Here is a 22493-nt window from a genome sequence, read left to right on the forward strand (position 1 = left end):
AAGAAAATGCACCTTTACTTTGGGAGGACTGCTATTATTATTTAAACAATTTAAAGATATTATATTACTATTTTGATGAAAATATTTGATAACTTTTTGTTATAAATATATGTGATTGTTCTGCAATAAAGACTACAGCTTTGGAATAACCTGTATATTGCCTGATACTTTGACAAATAGTATCAGGAGAATTTAAAAATGTGCATTACAATGAAAGTCAAAGAGCATAGTTACTTTTGGAGTTAGTGCCTTATGTAGAATCTGGAAGCTCCTCACTCTGTATTAAAACCAATCTGAGGATTTCAAACAAGCACCTCATCATATTAAATCTTAGTGCAGTCATGAGAAAGAGGTGTTCCACATCCGATGATGCATATTAGATTTGGGTTAGAGCAAATTGAGATAAACACATGTGAAACTCTGGACTGTGCAAAACTATTTACAGATACAAATCTGCTGATCTAAGCACATCTTGAGAACCATGGGGCATTATTGAATTGTTGACCTACCTGCAACTTCTGAATACCGTGCTTTTGTTACATATCCTATTAAGTAAATAAATATATTTTAAAAGACACATTACTATGAATTATTCCACTGTGTTTGTGTGTATGAGAGAGAGACTGAGAGACAGAGCTAGAGTGGGAAGAAGGAGGTGCTTTGCAGCCCTGCAGTATGCAAACTCTGACTTTTGGCTCTGACTCTGCTCAAAGCTCCCAACAGAAAAAAATGTTCCCCATTCCTGGTGTAACCTGTAGCTTGCCCCCTGGTTTTACTTTGTGAATATTTTTAATTAACTCACAATGTTCACTAGAAGCAGTGGAAAACAAAAATATTTTTATTTAAGGAGTATCTCCTTAATTAAGATAAAAAAAATGCACCACCCAAGCAAAAATAAGTTGCTTTGTTTTTAAAGGAGTATTTATGCTGATTATTGAAGACTGGCTCTCACTTAAAGTTGACCCTTGGCAAAAGTTATAATGTATCTGTTTCGCACTCTAGATGATCAGTGAACGTGACCTCCATTATATGGAGGAAAGTACTGTTGCACAAGAAAGCCGTATCTATGCTTATCTTCCTTTAAAAACTTACTTATACGCTGTGTCATCAGTATTACACCAATCACCTAATACGGCCGTGGCCCCAATGCAGGAAATCCTACAAATATACGCAGATACAATATTACTTCCTGCAACATAAACACAGTTTTGGATATATCTGAATTGTATGCAACAAATTGAGACCAAATGTTAAATAATTGCACTGAAATGTATTGAAACAGCAACATAGTTTTTTTTTATTTCTACAGTAAAGCAGAGTTTGTTTCAGGTGCAGGGAGCTGTTTGATATTAAGACATTGTATCACATTTACTTTGTCATTTTTCTTAAAACTTAGGAACATAAGAAAATCCCAGCCAGATAACACCGGAAGCTCATTTAGTTCAACTCTAGATGAATTATGAACAAGTTAAAAGGGACAGGGACTCCACTTTCTACATCTCCATTCAGAGAGCTTTCAATTCATTCCTATTTGCTTCCTGTTCCTTAACCAGTTACTGACCTGTCCTCTTATGCTAATAATAATAAGAAGAGTTTGGATTTGATATCCCGCTTTATCACTACCCGAAGGAGTCTCAAAGCGGCTAACATTCTCCTTTCCCTTCCTCCCTCACAACAAACACTCTGTGGGGTGAATGGGGCTGAGAGACTTCAAAGAAGTGTGACTAGCCCAAGGTCACCCAGCAGCTGCATGTGGAGAAGCGGAGACGTGAACCCAGTTCACCAGATTACGAGACTACGTCTCTTAACCACTACACCACACTGGCTCTCTATGCTAAGCTTTAGAAGTCTTTGCTGAGACTTCATCAGAAGTTTTTTTTAAAAGCCCAAGAGCACCATGCCAGCTAGATAATCTCTTTCTATGCTCCTTGACACATTCAAAGAAATCTAAAAGGTTAGTGAGGGGACTTAACTGCACAAATCATGCTAGTTCTGCTTCAGCAAGTCTTACATGATTTCCGCCAGTTTTCCAAGGACAAACTGACTTGTTATTTCCTGGATCTCCACTGGCTCTCTTTTTTAAAAATTGTGTTAAATGTGGCAACTGATTTTAAGGCCGAGTTGCATAATTTTGTCATTAGACCGGCAATTTCACATCTGAGTTATTTAAGAACTCTCAGGTGGATGCTCTATCCAGAACTGTAGTTAATTTGTCAACTGGGTCTAGAATTTCAACTGTCACCACCGTGATTTGCTTTATCTCCATATTTTAAAACAGAAGAGTTATCAGATTTTGGAATGATCTACATAGGTAATTTCAAAACATTGCAGGAGGCTACAAGAGGTTTATAAATGTAGTTTTTAATGTGTAAGTATCCCCTCTTAGTTTACCCCTTTCCTTTGGGATGTTCAGTGTTTTGATAAAAGCTTAGACTAGATTTGGAAACCTAACAAGAGCCCTGCCAGATCAGGTCTACCTACCCGGCACTCTATTCTCATAGAGATCAACCAGATCCCTTTGGGGAGTCCACAAGCAGCATGAGTGAAACAGCACTGCAATTCCCAGTAACTGCTAGTTCAAAGCACATGACAGAGGTGGCAGAACACATCCATCTGGGTATGAAGGCCAGTATAGAAATGTAATAAATAATAAAATAGCTCGGTCTGTAGAGCATGAGACCCTTAATCTCCGGGTCATAGGTTTGAGCTCCATTTTGAGCAAAAAAATTAAAATAAATAAATAAATCCTCCACTGCAGTGAGTTAGACTAGAATGACCCTTGTTGTCCCTCCCAACTCTACAATTCTATTTTTCTAATACCCCACCTTTCCCCCTGAAACGACTTTGGGCTAGTTCAGATGCTCTAGGGTTGGGCTTTTCGTGGAGATTGGATAAACCTTTGGTCAACTCAGTTTGAATCCTTGAGTGATGACAGCATGCCATTTTCACTGTCCTTTTCAGTGTGAGGCCGTAATGTCCATGAACACCTGCCCACAAAAATGGAAACAATTTTCTTACGGGGTGATCTGGAGCTTTAGGAATCTGGTGAATGAAACTATATAATTGGTCAGTTTGATTAAATTGGGGGGGATTTTTTTTTATTTTTTTTTGTTTTTTTACAGAAGTCATGCAAATCCAACCCTCCTCTCCCTGCCCTTCAGGTATTCCTCCTCTGAAGAGAAATGGATTTCAAGCTTCCATTTCGTTTTCACAGTAACCCTTGAGCCATTGTGTGCCTTGTGGGTCCTCCAGTCTTAAGGCTTTGCTGGGTCGTCTGCACTGTTATTAATGCAAATCTCCTGAATCTTAAAAAACACACACAACCCAATCCTAACCGCCCCATCTCCCCAAAACAGAATTTCCCCCCTTCTCTAAAAATAAGCTGAGCGTTTATAGCTATCAGGATTTGTCTAATTCCAAATGCAGTTTGGAGCTCAGGATTCAAATTGGATTCTTAAGGCAAAGTTTTTTAAAGGGGGGTGGGGGTGGGAGCGCTCGTTCCTATGGACCTCAGAACGAAGGTGTCAAAGCCTCCCCCTGCTGCCTCGCCTTCCTTTCCTCCCCTCCTCAAGTTTCCATGGAGACCTCACTTACCCCCAGCTGCAGCCTAAAGAAGGGAAAAAGGCGAGACTCGCCAGAAGTAATTGGACACGGGGACCAGAAAGCGCGCGCGCCAAGGAAGAGCTGGCCACGCAGGAGAAGACGGCGGCTGCTAGCCGAAGGCGGCCTTCCCTTTGCCAGCAGGTGGGTTCTGCGCAGCTGGGGAGAGGGAGCGCGAAGATTTGAAAAGGGCGCTGGGGAAGAATGGGAGGGATGTTTCTTTCGCACGTGCGTTTGGGGGCTTCCTTCCCCACCTCCCTCTTAGTGCGTAAAAGCGCATGTGAGAACTAAATGGACTGGACGACAGACTATTCTAAACACATTCCCCGCTCCCCTTCTCGCGGTAAGGCAGGAATATTGCTTCTTTTTGCTGGCAAGTGTGTATAACTGAAAGCTTAGCATCATGGGCGTAGTCAAAGGGCGGGCGGGGTGGCAGCTTCCCCCCAAAATCAATACAAATCTGAGGTCCTACCCCTCCTAACAGAAGCCTCCCCCCCCAAAAAAAAATCCTGGCCACGCCTATGCTTAGCTAATAACAATGCAGTAGATGAAAAAAAGCAATGCAGCAAGTGGATGCTGCTATATTAATTATCTTATTTTTCTACATTTATGCAACCATAATTTAGCCATTGGGATTCAGACACAAACCAAAATCTGAGAGCCAAAGCAATCCCGCTCTATGGACAAAGCGGTTTGCTTACTGATTGTTATACAGTGCGCATTTCAGGTAAGACATTGTGAGTTCTGTTTATCTAGGAATATTTGTCATGTTTGCATAAAGTGAGCTATTCTTTGATGTTTCAATTACAATAACAAATTGCTTCGTGAATTACAACAAACTATGGTTTGATTTGTTAAACTGCACACATAAAGGGAAAGCTAAGGAGAATTTAAAGATTTTCTGAATGCAGACATTGTCTGCATTATCCCCATCTAAGCTTCACAGCAAACCATTTGGCAAACCTAGCAGTTCGAAAGCATGTCAAAGTGCAAGTAGATAAATAGATACCGCTCCAACGGGAAGGTAAACGGCGTTTCCGTGCACTGCTCTGGTTCACCAGAAGTGGCTTAGTCATGCTGGCCGCATGACCCGGAAGCTGTATGCCAGCTCCCTTGGCCAATAAAGCGAGATGAGCGCCGCAACCCCAGAGTCTGTCACGACTGGATTTAATGGTCAGGGGTCTCTTTACCTTTATCCTTTTAAAGCAACTCAAAAAGGTCACCATGTGCACTCATGTAAGATCTCCTTGCTTCTGGGATGATGTTGTGAGCATGCAGATATAAGTCCCACGATGTGCCATTTTCAGGGTGCCCAGTGTCTATACTAAATGCTCACGAATGTTTGAAGGTTGTGTATCCCCAAAGATCCTTGCAGATTTGCACATGCCCAGAAGCTTAGTTTACTTTCCTAGTCAAAGAAGAACCTTTTGGTAAGATGGCAGTTTAAAGTAGCTGAGCATTGCAATCTAGATAAGTTCATAATATGAAGTTAGGTAGATATGAGCTTTGATGACTGCTAAGTGATATGTAGCAACAATATATTATTTTCCCTCCAAATATGCACTTGATTATCGTTTGACATATACTGCATCTTTGCGTTGCAGATATCTGGTGGCCTGAAGTGTGGTCAAGTAAAGAAGCCATCTAGAGCTGTTTTCTTGGAGTGGTCTGAGTTTCCGAAAGGGAGGAATCCAGATTTTTATGTTGTAACATATCACCTCACTGATGACTTGGCTCAAAAAGTAGGCTGTATGCTTCGCATCACATGCTTTAAGCAGTTACACTAATTTGATTTGATTGCAGGATTTGGTTGAACATGATTGCTTAAAAAAATAATGTTGGCAAGGGTGTTTTGGTTGTCTAAAGAAAGTTTAAGAGAAAATGGTTAACCTTTGAAAATAAAATTTATGTAATTCTATGGGTTTGAAAAAAGGAAGTCTAAAAAGGGAAGATGTTATAAGGACCCTTCCAATCCACATGGTATTAGGGAATCTGACCTTTATTTCTCCTGAATGTAATAGTCAATGAGTCTGTTGCTGCACTTGCTGGACTCCTTTAGTTAGCTCTTTTAGTTATAGACCATTCCAATAGAAATGCCATTTGAATGATTATAACCTGGGTGCTTGTGATAAACATCAAAACCATAAAAGAAATTGAAACTACAATAAAAACAAAAACCCGTCAGCAAAACAGAAAGCCTATACAGTGGTACCTCGGGTTACAGATGCTTCAGGTTACAGACGCTTCAGGTTACAGACTCCGCTAACCCAGAAATAGTACCTCAGGTTAAGAACTTTGCTTCAGGATGAGAACATAAATCGCGCACCAGCAGCGTGACGGCAGCAGGAAGCCCCATTTACTAAAGTGGTCCCTCAGGTTAGAACAGGTTGAGAACAGGTTGAGAATGGACCTCCAGAACGAATTAAGTTCTTAACCCAAGGTACCACTGTAATAATATAGGCAAAAGGGAGGAAGCATTGTTGCAGAAAGATTACAGGGTGGGAGGCATATATTCATGGAAAGGCATGCCAGAATTTGAGAGCTGCAATAGAAAACGACCATTTTCTCATGGAAGCTGGTACTTGAGGGAGGGGAGGATGAGATGCTCTTTAATTAATACTGTATTTAGAACTACTGCCTCAGATACAGTGCAATATTAATTCTTAAAATAAAAAAAACCAAAATAGCACTCTTTTAAATTGCAGAATGTGAAAAGTGTTTCCACAACTCAACTAAAAGCACAAAATGTTACAATTCTGCTTGAAGAAGGGAAGAAATATGATGTGATGGTGCAGTCACTGAAGAATGGGAAAATTCTACATGCACAATCATTCAAGACATGTAAGTACAGGCAGCCCCCTGTTTATGCAGGGGTTACATTCCGAGACACCACACACTTTGGTGAAATCGCATATAATTGAAACACATTGAAAAAGCCTGCAAACAGCCTTCTCCACCCTTTTAGTGATGTTTTAGTGACATCTTTATGCTGTTTCTGGGTCACTTCCGGGTTTGGTCTGATGCTCGTATACATGGTCGCACACATATTGGACGTGCCTAACTGGGGGGGCGGCTGTACAACAATGTAGGACTTACTTTTAACATAATCACAGACTAAGATGGAAAAGGTATATGATTACATTTAATAGTTTATAATAGCCAAGTTGATATTGAACAGAAACAGTCTCTCACACACACCAATCTATTACTTTGGAAATTTTATTTTTTTAAATTGTGTGAATATTTCCCCGCTATCAATCTGATGAAATTTTCTAATTTGGTTTGCAGGTGGAATTTCAGACATTGTCAAAACACACGTGACAAGTACTAGTGCATTGTTTAGCTGGAATATTCTAGCTAACGATTTTTCTGTTGAAATTTCATGTAATAACATTTCTCGGATGTTTAAGCATAATGAGGTCTTCTATGAATGGACAGATCTGAGACCTGCAACTTTGTACACTTTTAGTTTTAAATTTAAACAGCTTCACTTGGATTTTGTTAATGTGTCTCAGATGCTGGATGTTCACATTGAAACAGGTGTGTACTTCAAATTTTGTATTTTGCTATTCCTGGTCTAAAAGCATCTAATATACTGAATTTAGAAATGACCAGTGCCTGGATGGGGGAGTGTCTGGTAACTCCATGTAGGCTGTTTGTAATTTATACAAAGGAGTAGAATACAGGTATAACCAGGGCTTTTCGCCAGCTGGAACTTGCTGGAACTCAGTTCCGGCACCTCTCAGGTGGGTGCCATTGCCATTCTAAGAGAATGAGGGAGGTGTTCATTGTGAGTTCTGGCACCTCTTTTTCTAGAAAAATGGCACTGGATCTAACCAATTAAAATATGAGTGAAACCAGGCTGTCACTGCATGCTTATGAACCTATGAATCACTGAAGTTAGAAGATGGCAGTGCCCCATAGGTTCATCTAGTGACAATCCACACTTCCATCACCTGGTTCTGGTCCTTGACATCTGCCCCACCCTCCCACCACAGCCTATCCCACATTGTTCCAGAGAGGCCTTAGTTGTCTGAAAGTGGAAGGAGGTAACGGGAAACTTTCCCCCCTGAACTTCCTTAAGTTAACTTAACGTTTTACTAATACAATACAGTATAAATATGCCCATTAACTGACATAGTGCTATTCATGGTGTCAATCTACAAACTGTGATGTGAATACAGCATTGTTATTCCACTACAACTCAAGCAGACTTTTAAGAGCATCCTTTATGAGACTTGTATAAAACTATGATGATTTAATTTGTTTTAGAAAAAATAGTGGGTGTGGTAGGTATGCTTAATTTAACTGCCATCATATAGGAAAATAGATTTATTTAGTCATGTGTGCATGTGTGTTGAGAAATGATTTTGGAATACTGGAATTATATGTCCATTTTAGGTTTGTGTTCAGATGGTTGGACAGCTTTCAAGCATGGCTGCTATAAAGTAAGTAAAGAAAGCAAGCCTTGGAGTGTGGCACAACAGAGCTGTGAATTATTTTCAAGTGGGGCACGTCTTGTTGATATAAAGAATAAAGAAGAACATGCATTTCTTACTTCTTATCTGCGGTCATTCAGTCATGTAATCATGCTATGGACAGGTCTCAATGACATCAAGGTCAGTATGCTAAATCTGAGGTTAGTATGTTAGATCCAGCCCTGCTCAGTCATTTCTACTTTTTACATGCATTTCTAGTTGGAGCCCTTGCAGCTGGTAGAACTTAAAAAGGTAAAGGGACCCCTGACCATTAAGTCAAGTCACCGACGACTCTGGGGTTACGGCGCCCATCTCGCTTTACTCGCCGAGGGAGCTGGCATTTGTCCACAGACAGCTTCCAGGTCATGTGGCCAGCATGACTAAGTCACTTCTGGCGAACCAGAGCAGCACACGGAAATGCCGTTTACCTTCCTGCCAGAGCGGTGCCTATTTATCTACTTGCACTTTGAAGTGCTTTCAAACTGCTAGATTGGAAACAATGGGCGCTCACCCTGTCGCGGGGATTCAAACCGCCGACCTTCTGATCGGCAAGCCCAAGAGGCTCAGTGGTTTAGACCACAGCACCACCTTGACTCAAATTGCCCTGACATAGCAAGGAAAGTATCTGTGGTTTTTGAGGGGAGACTTATATAATCAAGCACTGCTTCCAAGGATGGAATGGCAGCTTTATTTTAATTAATTAAGTTACAATGCACTTTTAATTCACTTGAATCTCTCAAGTGGAGGACAAGAATAAAAAAATAGCCAAATTCAACAACTGATCTCATATAGTAGGAGGAAAAAACCCAACAATTCCCAGTATACTAGAAGGTCAAATGCCTGCCTAAAAAGAAACATGTTTTGACAGCCTGCCTAATGAACTTGCTCAAAAGGAACAAGGCATGGCACTTGTTTGAAGTATATCAGGTGTATTGTGGAATGCAGTTATCTAAAACAAGGAGGAATTTATTACAGTAATTTTGATTCTTGCAGGAAGAAGGACATCTCTCATGGACAGATGACTCCCCATATTTTGGACAATCTGAGTTCTCTTCTCTGCCAATGATCCCAGAAAATGAAACTGATTGTTATGCATTTCAGCGAAATTCTAGTGGTCCAAATTACTTTTTCATGCCTTTCTTCTGCTATATCCCATTGCCCTATATTTGCAAATATGAATGTAATTATTTTATTACTGCTATCAAACATTTTATTAAAAGATACTTTTAATGAAGAATAATTTAAATTTTATGATCAAAAATGGCATTTGGATTTAAAGTTTTAAAAATTGTTCTTTTCAGTGTCCTCTGTTCCTGAAAACTTCACATTTAAGGTGCAGGATTTTGGCACAGATGAAGCAGCACTTTTTTGGAGCAGTTTGATTGGCTGGTTTACTTCAGACTTTCAGCTCAGTATTAAATACTACTTTGAACTTTCAGAACAACATTCTGAAACTTTTACTCTAAATTCAACGCAAACAAAAATTTTGAAATTGTGCCCTGGTCGTTTGTATAATTTTTTATTATCAGCAAGAAGCCCTGAAGGGGCACATATTAGCTTACACCCAGTGAGGATGCTAGAGACAAGTAAGTTGCATTACAATAAAATATGATATTAATGTAGCACATTTTTAATATATGTCATCCATGGAAAAATAATATATTGTGTTTTATCATGATCTTTAAATCTCTGCATAAAAAAATCAGAATCAAATGTTGGTTGGAACAGACCCACTTAAATCAATGGGATTTAAGAGTTAGTTATGAGTAGGGATGGAAAGACCTTCCAATTTTGGTTCTTTCAGTTTCTCATTTTTGAAATCTCACAGTTCAGTTCTCCACATTTCTGTAGCAATTTAAGTTTTTTTAAAAAAATCTTCATACTAATTCTCCAGAATTTTTGTGTGACTTCCCCGCCAAACCTCCAATTTTTCTATTCAGCTTTAACAAATATACACATTTTTGCAAGTATTTTCTCCTATTCGCCTATTCACAGAGAAGGAAATGTATGTGCTTTCCTCCAACACTGAGCACCACTAAATTGATGAAAACTGGGCCAAAAGTGTATGTGGGAGAAAATATCATAAGTTAAAAAATAATACAGTATAGGGAGATAGAGATTTGAAGACTTTAAATCTAAAAAATATTTAATAAACAACAACAACGTAGTTGAGTCCAGCCCATAGACTGTAAATATTTTATTTATTGCACCTTTGTCTAAAAGTATTTGTACCAACAGCTACATTTATATCAGAATTCTGTTTTCCCATCTTTTGATCATTAGGGCCATTACATTTACTCAATGTAAAGGCAACGCGAGTGACATCATCAGAAATAGTTTTGCAATGGGATTATCCAATGAGCCCATGTAATGCATCCTTTCATAACTACCTAATTAGCATCTTAGAGAGTGGAACAACAAGGTGGGAAGCCATTCCATTTGGAAAAAGTAACACTTCTGCTGTAATTGGAAATCTCAAGCCATACCATCAGTATCAGCTACAGATTCAAAGTGTAGCTGAAAAGGGAACTCTAAGCTGCTACGAGGATCCTATGTTAATAGTAACAGGTACATAATTTTTATTTTATAAACAATGTACATAATTACTTTTAACTGGTAGTAATTTAGGATATATGTCCTAGGACTCCTAAACAAAAGGAATAAGTGTGGAAGATGATAGCATCTACATATAAGTTCAACATGCAGTTAATTATTTATTTCACAAAATTTATACACCACTTGCTTGTAAGAAAAACAACAACCTCAAACCCTCATTCTTAAGCAATCTTATTTTCATTCACTCCCCCCTCTCCCTGCAGTCCCTTATGGTGCCAGATGTTTGCTCCTGGGTTGTGAAGGAGATGGAACTGTAGGGGAAGGGGAAATTAGTAAGAACGTCTCCTCCTTTTCTGCTAAAATTTAAAATGTTTATCCAAGTTGTTAGAGAACATGTGTTACAATTTATGCAATTCTCCCATTTTAGTGATGAAGGAATGTCAATATTCTAAAATAATTCTAAAATAATATTCTAAAATAATTATTTTTGTGAAGCTATGACTGAAACAATGAAACAGTGACTGCATGCATCCTTCTCAGCTGAGAACTGAGTTTTAGAAGGAGAGCTAATCAACTAGGAATAATTTTGTCTATCTGATATGCACTGTAGGTATCATTTTCTTTGTTTAGGTGTCAGCCCACCTATGAATGTATTCATCTATCCAGAAGATATAGGAGAGGACCATGTAATTATCTACTGGAAACTGCCACAAGAGGGCCAGGAATCCTATATCCAAGCAAGACCATCTGCAGTTGAGGATAAAAACATGGTGTTCTTAGTAAACAATACAGAGAGTTTTAAAATTGAACTCCTAATACCTGGAATGACTTATGAAATAGGAGTGGCTACAGTAACAAATGGAAACAAGAGTGATCTAAATAGCATTCAATGCACTCTTAGTAAGATGTTTTAAGACTTTTTTTTGGGGGGGAGAAACATTGTTATTAGGGGACACACACACACACACACACACACACACACCTTAAATGCTTCTATATCAGTTGTGCCATTGCAGACACATGTCTACTCAAAAGTAAGTCCTGTTGAGTTAAATGGGACTCATTCATAGTGGGTATAGGAATGCAGCCTAAAAGAAGTATACTTAGTAGTAGTAGTTGCTGTAATCCAGTATGGAAGTTTATCAGTTGGATCAGGATTAAAGCCTGTGAAGGAAAGTCTTATGATGAGAGCTAACATTATGCTAGCAGGACTTCTCCTCCCTCCCTTCTCCCTGCAGTCCCAGTACCCCAACCTTCAAAAGCAGATAGATTATGGGAGTGGAAGAGAGGAAGGGAAAGTCTTATTTGTGTGAATGGAAATCCATTGCACAAGTAGGTTGCTGTAATATGAAGTAGATGATAGAAACAGAATTTATTTCAAAGCACGCTAACACAATATTTTGGAATTGTTGCCTTGTGGAAATGAAACATTACTTTCATTGCCAACCATCAACTGGCTTGATTGAGAATGAGAGCACCGTGGTTCCCCCCCCCCACTCAAAATAATGACATGTGGCCTGAGAGCAAGAGAATGTGTATGGTAATGTTTTTCAAAAGTCATTTTAGAACGAATACCTATAATTCACTTCAAATACGTATAAGGTTGTGCAGAAAAGATAGTATTCTAAAACAGTAGGCAACACACGAAATATGAACACTACATAGTTTGTCAAAGTGGCATGACTATTTCCATTGTTTCATAAATTTTATTTTTTTAGTTCAGTAGTTGATACCCATATTTTGATGAGATGGCGTAGATGTGAGAAAGTTCAGCTGGAACATTAAATCAGGCCTTAGGCCAGTTAATCAGGAGTTGATTACTCTTCTGAACAGCTTGGATTGTCAAAGCATTAAACCCTCTTGATGCTTCCATTGAAATGAACTGTATTTGTGTTGACCACTATAGCACCACTATAAAATCCATTGTTTGCCAACAATATTGTATCTGACAATCCTTACTTTATAGTCCCCTGCATTAAAAACATGTGGTCTACATTTACTGTTCTAATTTACAGCTGCTTATAAAACATGTTTGATCTGATCCCTCCTTCTGTTGTCACTCTAGAACCCAAACCAGTACAGATTGTCATCCCCTATGAAGTTCAAAGTCATTCTGTGGTTTTATTTGTTCAAATGCCTGCTGTTGGAGTCTTTGATGGCTTACACGTCATGAGTAAAAGAGGCCCTAATGCAACTACAACTTTGTCAACTGATGGGAAAGTAACTATAGAGAATTTAATCCCGGGCACGGAATATGATTTTTTTGTTTCCACTACAAGTGGATCTATGTTAAGTTCTGTATACCACCTGCCAGCTATAAGAACATGTAAGTTATTTAAGGTTATGTGATGACATCCTCTTCCTTCAATATGAAATCTTGCTGTAATTTGTCTAGTCCATATATTGTTTTCATAACTATATGTGGAAGTATTTGTCAGGGCTATTTCTGATTAACTTATGTTGATAGTTGTGGACTCATGTTGGCATTGCTGATTTATTAGCATCTTAATGTTTTTATTGATGACATAATATATTGTCTATAAAATTATAGGTTGTATCCAACACTGCAGTTCTGTTCATGCAGCAGACATCATGGTGCACAATGGGATTTCCATTACTTCTCTGCCCTACAGCCCTGCATCTCAAAAGCATATATTTGGTTTACACCAGGAAAGAAAAGGAAGGGGGAGTCCCATTGCATGCATGGAAATCTACTTGACTTATTATATTATATCATAATTTTTTAACTTCTCGGTAACTTCGTAGTTCAAAATATTCAGCCTAAGGCTGTGCATGTTTTCTTGGATGTAAATTGCAGTGGAATTCACTCCCTAACAAGTATGCATAGGATTGCAGTCTTGGATGATATAAACAGTATCAGTGTTTGTGATGCAGCATTTGAGACCACAGATTCTAATGCACATTAGCATTTCTCTGTGTACAGTAATATTGAGGGCTCAGATGGTTCTACCAATAACTGCAATCAATGTTTATAGGGGAATGGTTAGATGCTGAGTCAAAGTATATGAACCTTAATATTTTTTTTTGTATGTTCATGTAGTCCTGCTTCAGTACAGAGAACAGCGGGAAAGAGTAACCTGTCGATTTCATGACTGTTCATCAATCTCCTTTTTAGTTGCATATTTCCCCACCTTCTTGTATGCATATTTTTAGCACTGAAATAAATGGAAGTGGGTTACACTTTAAGCAAATAGTAAAAGTGTAGCCGGAAACATGACATTTTTAACATAGTATCTTTCTGGTATTTAGATGTGCAATACTAGAATCTATTACTTCATTTTCCCACAAGAAGGGAAAACCTCTTCAAGGAAATGGAGAGGTTTATCACCATCTGATTCTATGTTTTGGCATTTGCTATGCCTTCACTGCAGCTCATCTCTTCCTAAAATAGTAGGAGTTTGGAGTTGCAGTAGGATGTTGTGTAACAAGAATTAACTTTTCAAAGAGAATGGGAAGGACACAGATTCAGAAGGAATGGGCTGTAGAGGTAGGGAAATGTAGACAAGAGTCTTCAGGATTTGTTATATGGAATTCCACAAATTATGGAGGACTGAATTATCCAGTGGGGAAACCCCCCCCCCAAAGATGAGAATGGATGGAAATACAGTATTTCATCTGAGCAATTAGCCTAGGGCCTACAGAAAGACACAGATAGGAAAGCAAATTGGGTTGTATCCAGTGGAGTCATCTTATTAGTATAAGGAATTCTTTCTGCACAATGTTTTTCTTCCTCCTCTCCCTGTGTGCCCCTTCCAATTCTGCTCTAGAAAAGATTGGGGGGGACATGGTGTGCACAGGGCGAGAAGAAGTTCCATTGCACAAACTGCTGACTAATTATTGGATACAATCCATAGTCTCTAAAGCAGGAATGGCTACCTGTGTGTGTTTACCTCTTAAGCTCTAGAAGGTCCTTGATGTCTCTACCCAAATTTACTGACACTGTGGTAAAAATTGAGTTGTTTTTGGCCCTAAACAAGTATTTGGGAAAACAGAATTTGGCCATACGTACCTGCTCTAGTGTATAAAGATAATGTGTGTGTGTGTCTTTCTGACATTCAAAACATTTATAAGCTTCTTTATTGCAGAACTACTTTTGAAAATAAATGATAACTCATAAGCTGAAGTAAATTGAGTGCTGGGGTTGAACATAGTTGATGAAAGGTCTCTGCTGGTACATTTGGATATGGCAGAAATCCAAAAGGCTCAGACATTCATCCACTCTGGCTCTTTATTATGACATGAGAAATGAAATGTATGATGTACATGTTTCACATATTTTGCAGGCCTTGCAGTTCCACTAAATGTACATGAAGGCAGAGTTACAGATATTTCAATACAGATTATTTGGGACAGAGCAGATGGAAACTTTCAGCAGTATGAAGTCACATGCATAAACTATGCAGGTATTTTCATGGTATGTTTTAAAAAAACATCTGTTTTATATCACCAATGAAATCACTGCTGTCAAGTAAATTATAGTCATTTTAAAAAGGGATGAACCCACATAGACATTTTACTATTGTATTGCTGTTTTGAATGCATTTTTTCCAGCTGATATTATGTATGTGCCTAGGTTCTCAAACCCTTGGCACTTGTGTGCTTGCAAAGCCAGAAGTCCACAGGGAAAGACGAAAGACTTTGTAGTCTCCAGTCCCTGCCATTCAGCTTGCACAGGTCCTGCAGTATGAATAGGGGCAGTGATTAATAGGTGCAGGATGAGGTCACAGCACATGTTGATTGCAAGAATTACATGTGCATTGAATGTGCTGATACACACACACACACACACACACACACACACACCCCTTCAAAACTGCAAAGAAGACACTACCTCTGTTTGATCTGTAGGTCCAAAAAGTCACAAAAGAATTAGCAGAATTTTCCAGTCTGATCCCTGGCTCACTATATAACTTCACAGTTAAAACTGAAAAAGAAGGATATAAAGACAGCCTTCCTGTGAGCATACAAATAGAGACAGGTAAGAATGATAAAATTTTGCTTGTAAAATATACCGCCACTGTAAACATCACTTTTGTTATCCTGATACACTAAAGGGCTAATCCTTAAAAAAAAAAGAAGATTTCTGTGTAATGGGTAAACTGAAAATGATAAATGCTTTCTCATTTATATATTTTTAACAGGGCATACTGGGATGTGTGTATATAAATATAGTGGCGAAGCCGTCTCTGTTTGCACCTTGTATAAGAGTCTTCAGATGAAGTGAGGGTCAGGACTCCAAACATTCAATTGTGCATAGGCAGATTCTGGGTAAAATGTTATTTCCATGCAATAGCAAAGTAGGAAATTTGCTGAAGTGCATATACAAAATTACAAGAACATGTATAATTATTAGTGATGGAAAAAGTTAATTGTTTATTTTTGCCTTTTGTACAACTAAAAAAAAAGTGGTAACCTTTTGCAGAAACATCAAGACTGATATTGTTTTCTTCCTGTGCTGCACCTTATCTGTTCTCAGAAGGTGGAGAATCAAATCCTATTATTTTATGTATGGAGTTATTTATGGAAAATTAGACTTGGCCATCTATTCCAACTTCAGGCTGCCAGGCACAAAATCCTATCCATTAAGCGTTGTTAATAATTTCATATTTGCTTCATCTTAAGAACCTCCATGGATGGAGATAATAATTGTTGGCTTACCAATATATGCTTGAATTGCTAATTTTCAACATAATAACCTTTGTTTATAGTGCCAAGCTCAGTTAAGTATATGAATTTCAGTAAAGACTCTGAGTCAATAACTCTTACCTGGCCACCAGCACTGGGTATATTTGATGGATACATCATTACATTGGCTTGCAAAAACTACAGCAAAGAAGAAAAGCTTTCTTCAGATATAAGGTATTGTCTAAAGATAACACATTACTTTCTAGCTACAGTATGATTAGACAATGTTTTTCTTAATTATATTTTTCTCAATTATGCAGGAAGCACAGATTTGATGGCCTTTCTTCAGGCACTGACTACTTTATTAAAATAGTTACTAAGAACAGATTAAAGAGAAGCTTCCCCGCCACTTTAAAAATCAGCACTTGTAAGTTTTATGCTTTGTATTCTGGATTTTCAAACTATGTCCTTGTAATCATTTGTAATTTAAGAGCATAAAATTGAGGGCAGTTCACTACAGATACAGTCTCTACATGTGAGGGATGTTTCTAATTGTTTGCAGTTTTTGATACATGATGCAAAGCTATCCCGCAAAATGGTGATTAAATGATTAATTAATGATGGCATTAAAATCCCTTAGTAAATAAATAAAGCACCAAGGATTCAAGACAGCCCTGCTTTCTCTCCCTCCTAATCTGCACATACGCAGTCAGCACAATATAATAATAATAATAATAATAATAATAATAATAATAATGTGCCACCCATCTGTGTGGATTATCCCAGACACTCTGGGCAGCTTCCAACAAACTATTGAAAGACAAAAAACCTCAAACATTCAAAACCTCCCTGTACAGGGCTGCCCTCAGGTGTCTTCTAAAAGTCAGAAAGTTGGGAGGGCGTTCCACACTCCAAGCACTACTACCAAAAAGGCCCTCTTCCTAGTCCATGTAACCTCGTTTCTCTCAATGAGGGAACCGCCCTCAGAGCTGGATCTCAATGTCCGGGCTGAATGCTGTGGGTGGAAACTCAATGGGTTGAGTGGGAGGTTCATATCCCCATCCAGTCTCAATGTAAGTTAGCTGTTCTCCAGAGAATGAGTATTAAGTGAAAGGGGAGGCCTAGCTAAAGATCCATGCAGATCTTGTTAGCATTTCACTCCTCCGTTGCTGGATGTGTGATTGTTACATCACATGTCAGTGTTTACTTTCTAGGCTTGGAAAGTGTGAGAATGGAAGTCAGTCTTATCTCTCCTCAGCTGTACTGTACTTTTGTACTTTTCTTTCTGTCTTGGAGAAGAAGTGAAAGGACACCATGATTGCTTTGTCCTGTGTATATTGCTTAATAAATACTTAGAATGCACACACTCACATTCCACAATCGTTTCTGCTATACTCTGCTGATAGAGCTTGCACATGTCTTTTGAAATGTGTCGGTGGTGCGCACTGGGACTGATTTGCAAACGTCCCGGGCTGCTCTTCATCAGGAAGACGCCCGGAGAGGTCTGTCTCATTCTGGGCTCTGCATGTGCCCCCCAGGCATGTTCTGACAGATCTCCCATTCGCCTTGACAATTATTCGCACTGCCTGTGTGTACAGGTGTGTCACAGAGCTCACTCTTGTGTAGCTGTTTATTTGCTCCTGCCATGGTCCTAATTCAAACCAGCCCCAACTTTGTGCCTGCTATTTACAGTAGGAGGAAAGAGTAGAATGCACTCAATTAACATACAGGGGTTCTCCATGTGCAGGTTCTTCACCAGCAGTAGACTGGGATCACGCCTTGAATCCCAAGGATAAGCTAGCTAAAACAGAGGTAAGGATCCTTTGACACTCGCAAGGATTGCTTGGCTCCAGATCTCATCATCCCTGACCATTGACTGCACTTGGCAGGGGCTGATGGGATTTGCAGTCTGGCAGCATCTAGAGGGCAACTCTCCATTTGCCTGAGTTACAGAGAGGCATACACCTCATAATTCTTATCCAAGATCTGAGAACAGATAATCCGGCTGTACTCTCTAAAGACCGTGAGAGAGGAACCCAGGAAAGAAAAGAAAAAATCCATGAAAGATTGAATTGACCTCTTGGCCCTCAGAACCATAAATCAACACATCTTTATATTCTGGCACAGCCATGATTCATACCAAAACTGAATTGGAGAAGAGGTCACATTCCCTTGCAACTGTCCTTACTTCTTTGCATGTTCAGAACTGCAAATTTAAAGGGGACTATTATAATTTCTTTAATATTATCTATTTAATGTTATCTCTTTTTGATTCAGGTCCCGATCCACCCTTAGATTTACAGGCATTTGGAATAGAAGAGAACACAGTTTATTTGTCATGGGAATTGCCCAACGGAAGCTTTGATCATTTTGAGGTAAGAAAAATAGTGTGTAATTATTATTTTTATTGACTTTCTCCCCTCCCCATTCACATAGGTTGACAGTCACAGAGGAGGTTCTGCCTGTGTGCAGAAAACAAAGCAAAATACGTAGGCAACACACACAAAACAAAATACACATACTTGCCCTAATCCATGTATTCTTCCCCAGCATGGAAAAAGGCATCTTGAGGTGATGATATATAAAGGGGGGGAAAATGTCCCAAGAGAAAGAGATAAGTAGTTTCTTTCCCCCTACTCTCACCATCCACTGTAGCCTCAGTGGCTGTATTGTATAAAACAAACACAAATATCTCCTTATGCCTCCTTTGACATGGCAAAGCAAGAAAAAAACACCAACCACAAATCTATTTTGTTATTCATCCTAGAATATTTTATGAATTTTAATGTGTGTGTTTTTTTAATATGTACATGTGTGGAAATTACAAACTCCAGATTGTTTGTGCTTTTGTATAGATGTTCTTGTGGAAAGAAAATGTCATTTAATATGGATCATAATGACATCACATTATTGTCTGACATACCGCAGAGCAACCAGCCATGTTAGAGCAGTCCTTCTGAATAAATGAGATTAAGTGTGAAATATTAATAAGGGAGGCTTTGGAAGAGTGGTTGCCTAGCAAAGTGCCCAGCACAAATGGGATCATTTTACTAGTCATTTAACATTAATCAGCCCAGCTCATCCACTTTTCATTACACACTTAGGAATTAATGGCATGAAAACAATACAAAAAAAGCAGCTTTAGTCATTTGTTTCCCTTTATATCCCTATTTTTAGTTCATTACTTTGCATTTAGTATTTTGTATTCAGTTATAATTTGCAAGCGTACTTGCCTGACTTTAAGTTTGAACCCTCACTTTGGGTGCCCACGTATCTATTGGGACAGATCCTCCTTCTGCCCAGAAATCCTGTATCTCTATAACTGTGATTTTAGTTTCTTACTCACTTTCTTGACTGACCTGAAGCAGTCAGCCTGGGCATTTCACAGCCCTGTGACTGATGAGCAGGGCAATCCTGCACACTAGATCCTGGCACAGAGGTGCAAATGGGACTGGTATAAAACTATGTCAGATCCTGAGTCAGTTCAGAAGCCTGGGGGGAGGGGATGCCTGCTGTGCTGGCCCAAGACCAGCAGAGCAGGAATTAAGTACACAACAACATAAACACAGAGAGTCAACCCCTAATTGGGTGTGTGCGCACTGTAAGGCCTTGGGAAAACACCAGCACAGGAATGGAAACACAGGGGGGGTGCACCCCAGCTACATCCACCCCAGTCAAACAGCCACATGCAACAACAGTGTGTCACAAGTAAACAAAAGCACACAAAGATCATAAGAATTGCAATCACATATGCAGGCTGTTGCAACCCCCCCTGCTCCCTAAGAACACACAGCACACCTAGGGAGATGAGAGAGGATGACTTATTGAGAGAATGTTGCACAATGGTGAAAGCCAAAGTGCAAAGCAAGAAGGGGCTGGGCACAATGGCGGAAGAAGGGGGTGCAGTAGAGGTGGTCCACCCTGGGTGTCATCCCTGTGTGTGGGGCGGTGATATTTGGCGTACCACCTGGCTCCCAAGCCTGCTGCCTACCCCGAGCTGTCTGGGGAAGGGGGGAGCTGTGCTGCTTTGCCGGCGGCCTTCCCCCTTTGTTTTGACAGCTCGGGACTCCACTGCCTCCCCCCCCCCCCGAGCTGTAGGATGGCTGAGTGGGAGGAGGCAGGCAGACTCCTCAGAGGCCCCTTGGGCAGCTGGCCCCGCCCCCATGAGTGGTTGGCCCCGCCCCTGGGTGCAGGGCATGTGTGCTGCCCCAGGTGCCTAATCGGCTTGCACTGCCACTGGCTGGGCTTACACAAGTGTCCTGATCAGCTCACCTGAGCAAAAGTCATCAGCGGTAGAAGCAGTCCTAGAGACAGGCCACAGGCATCATTCACGTCCCCTTTTCTCTTAGGCCTGGAGTGTTGTTCAAATATTGCCATAATGGGTCTCCATTACTTCTGTGAAAAGAAAAGTGGAACTGAATCCAAATGTATTCTCCTCTCCTTGGCAAGAAAACTGCTATAGGATATAGTTTTTAGAGCATTGTGTGAACTCTTCTGGTTTTCCACATATGCAGACTCAGATAATGCTGGGATTCATCATCACCATTTTAAAAAAAAACCAAATGTGGATAGTTTACAAAATTACCACAATGTTGCTAAATTACTAAAATGTTACTTAATGGCTATAACGTGACGCTAGCACAATGGCACGAATGTGTACATCTTTCACTGTGTTTTAAATACTATTGGTGGGTGCTGATGCTGCCTTGATGACTGACTCCCTAAATTATATTAGATTACTTGGGATATAATCTCTACATGCGCTTTTCTTCTCTAGCTTTCCCATGGTTTGGCAACAAGCGTTGGTTTTCTTCATACGACTGCAGTTCCTGTTGGCAGGGCTGTAGTGGAAAATCTGATGCCTGGCGTGGAATACGTTTTTCAAGTAAAGACCATTAAAGGAAAAGACTTTAGCGTGGCTGTGGAGAGAAAAGTCACTACAAGTAATTTCCTGAGAAATAATTTATATTCTCCCCTCCCCAAATACAGTGTAAATATGTTTGAACAGCAGTACAGAGAATATTGGAATATGATGTGAGACACTGGGCTGGTTCAGCATGTCATGCTGGTTCAGATGCCATGGTTTAGCACTAGGTGCACAAACCTCAGCAAACCCAAACAAAGCATTGGGGTCATGAGCTTCCTGTTCCCCGCCTCTTCCTGCAAAGCCCAGGAGAGAACTTCTACTGACATTACTTCCGGTTTCAATTAATTTCAACTTAGTTGTATGTAAGAACCAGGAATCCTGGTTTAAAACAAATAATCATTAAACAAAACAGTGTGACAACCACTGGTATAATTTCAGTATTCTCTACTAACCACCTCTATGGGTACAAATGCCATTTGTTTATAATTCTGCCCTGTGTGAAATGGACAAAAAGCCAATTGTGTGCTTCACTTTTCATGATAAACTTCCAGTAGTTTAGCCAAATTTTGTATTCAATTAATTTATTGTAGGCCACAACCCTGAAGCAATTTTTTGCAAATAACCCTACAGCCATTGAGCAAGACCTATCACTATATACATGAGGGAAATCTGCTGGTAGTATTAGCTTGTGTGTTCACTGTGCTAAATTGAATTATGTCCACCAATGTTTCATTATGTTTCATTGGTTATGGTTATTTCCCCATTGTACATTCGAATATTGCGTATGTTTTCCTGATTATAATGCTAGTGCTTCTGTCCCAATTTTCTAATGTTCCTTTTACACTGTGATACTTGTTGTGTTATGAAACTATGGCTTTTTGACAGATATGCTAATCAGATAACCACCAGATGGTTGATAAATACCATTGAAGGATAGCGACTTACCCAAGGTCACACCATGACAATGCTCAGATGTAATAGCAAACCATGGTTTGGAGCTATGCTTTGAGTTCTGCCTTTACTTACTTCCCTCTGTTGCACATGGCAGTTCCATGATATGACTCTAGTTTGCTTCAGTAGCTGCTCACACTACAGATTGTGGAATCTTGCAGCTCCAGACCAGGAAACTAATTTGCCTCAAACTAGGAGGGGATATAAGGGACATGGGTGGTATAAGGGACGTGGGTGGCACTGTGGTATAAACCACAGAGCCTTGGACTTGCCAATCAGAAGGTCGGCGGTTCGAATCCCCGCAATGGTGTGAGCTCCCGTTGCTCAGTCCCAGCTCCTGCCAACCTAGGAGTTTGAAAACACGTCAAAGTGCAAGTAGATCAATACTTCCAGCG

General features: G+C 39.7%; 1 protein-coding gene across 6 annotated transcripts in view; it reads left to right on the forward strand.

Moving 5' to 3' along the window:
- The first annotated feature begins 3661 nt into the window (after nucleotides 1-3661).
- The window catches only part of PTPRQ (protein tyrosine phosphatase receptor type Q), a 106705-nt gene continuing 87873 nt past the window's right edge, over nucleotides 3662-22493 (forward strand). For 4 of the 6 annotated variants that reach the window (XM_053404729.1, XM_053404730.1, XM_053404732.1 and 1 more), the window contains exons 1-17: nucleotides 3662-3744; nucleotides 4227-4327; nucleotides 5205-5342; nucleotides 6306-6441; nucleotides 6889-7140; nucleotides 8002-8219; nucleotides 9072-9258; nucleotides 9380-9664; nucleotides 10362-10646; nucleotides 11265-11534; nucleotides 12700-12960; nucleotides 14939-15069; nucleotides 15504-15633; nucleotides 16364-16514; nucleotides 16601-16707; nucleotides 18558-18655; nucleotides 21058-21223. In XM_053404729.1, the coding sequence (XP_053260704.1) occupies nucleotides 4280-4327; nucleotides 5205-5342; nucleotides 6306-6441; nucleotides 6889-7140; nucleotides 8002-8219; nucleotides 9072-9258; nucleotides 9380-9664; nucleotides 10362-10646; nucleotides 11265-11534; nucleotides 12700-12960; nucleotides 14939-15069; nucleotides 15504-15633; nucleotides 16364-16514; nucleotides 16601-16707; nucleotides 18558-18655; nucleotides 21058-21223 (2863 nt within the window). In that variant the 5' untranslated portion in view covers nucleotides 3662-3744; nucleotides 4227-4279. Of the gene's footprint in view, nucleotides 3745-4226; nucleotides 4328-5204; nucleotides 5343-6305; nucleotides 6442-6888; nucleotides 7141-8001; nucleotides 8220-9071; nucleotides 9259-9379; nucleotides 9665-10361; nucleotides 10647-11264; nucleotides 11535-12699; nucleotides 12961-14938; nucleotides 15070-15503; nucleotides 15634-16363; nucleotides 16515-16600; nucleotides 16708-18557; nucleotides 18656-21057; nucleotides 21224-22493 lie in introns of those variants that run through there. The other 2 variants (XM_053404733.1, XM_053404734.1) reach the window with 2 other exon arrangements.

This window comes from Podarcis raffonei, chromosome 10 (genome assembly GCF_027172205.1).
Source record: "Podarcis raffonei isolate rPodRaf1 chromosome 10, rPodRaf1.pri, whole genome shotgun sequence".
NCBI classification, from domain to species: Eukaryota; Metazoa; Chordata; class Lepidosauria; order Squamata; family Lacertidae; genus Podarcis; species Podarcis raffonei.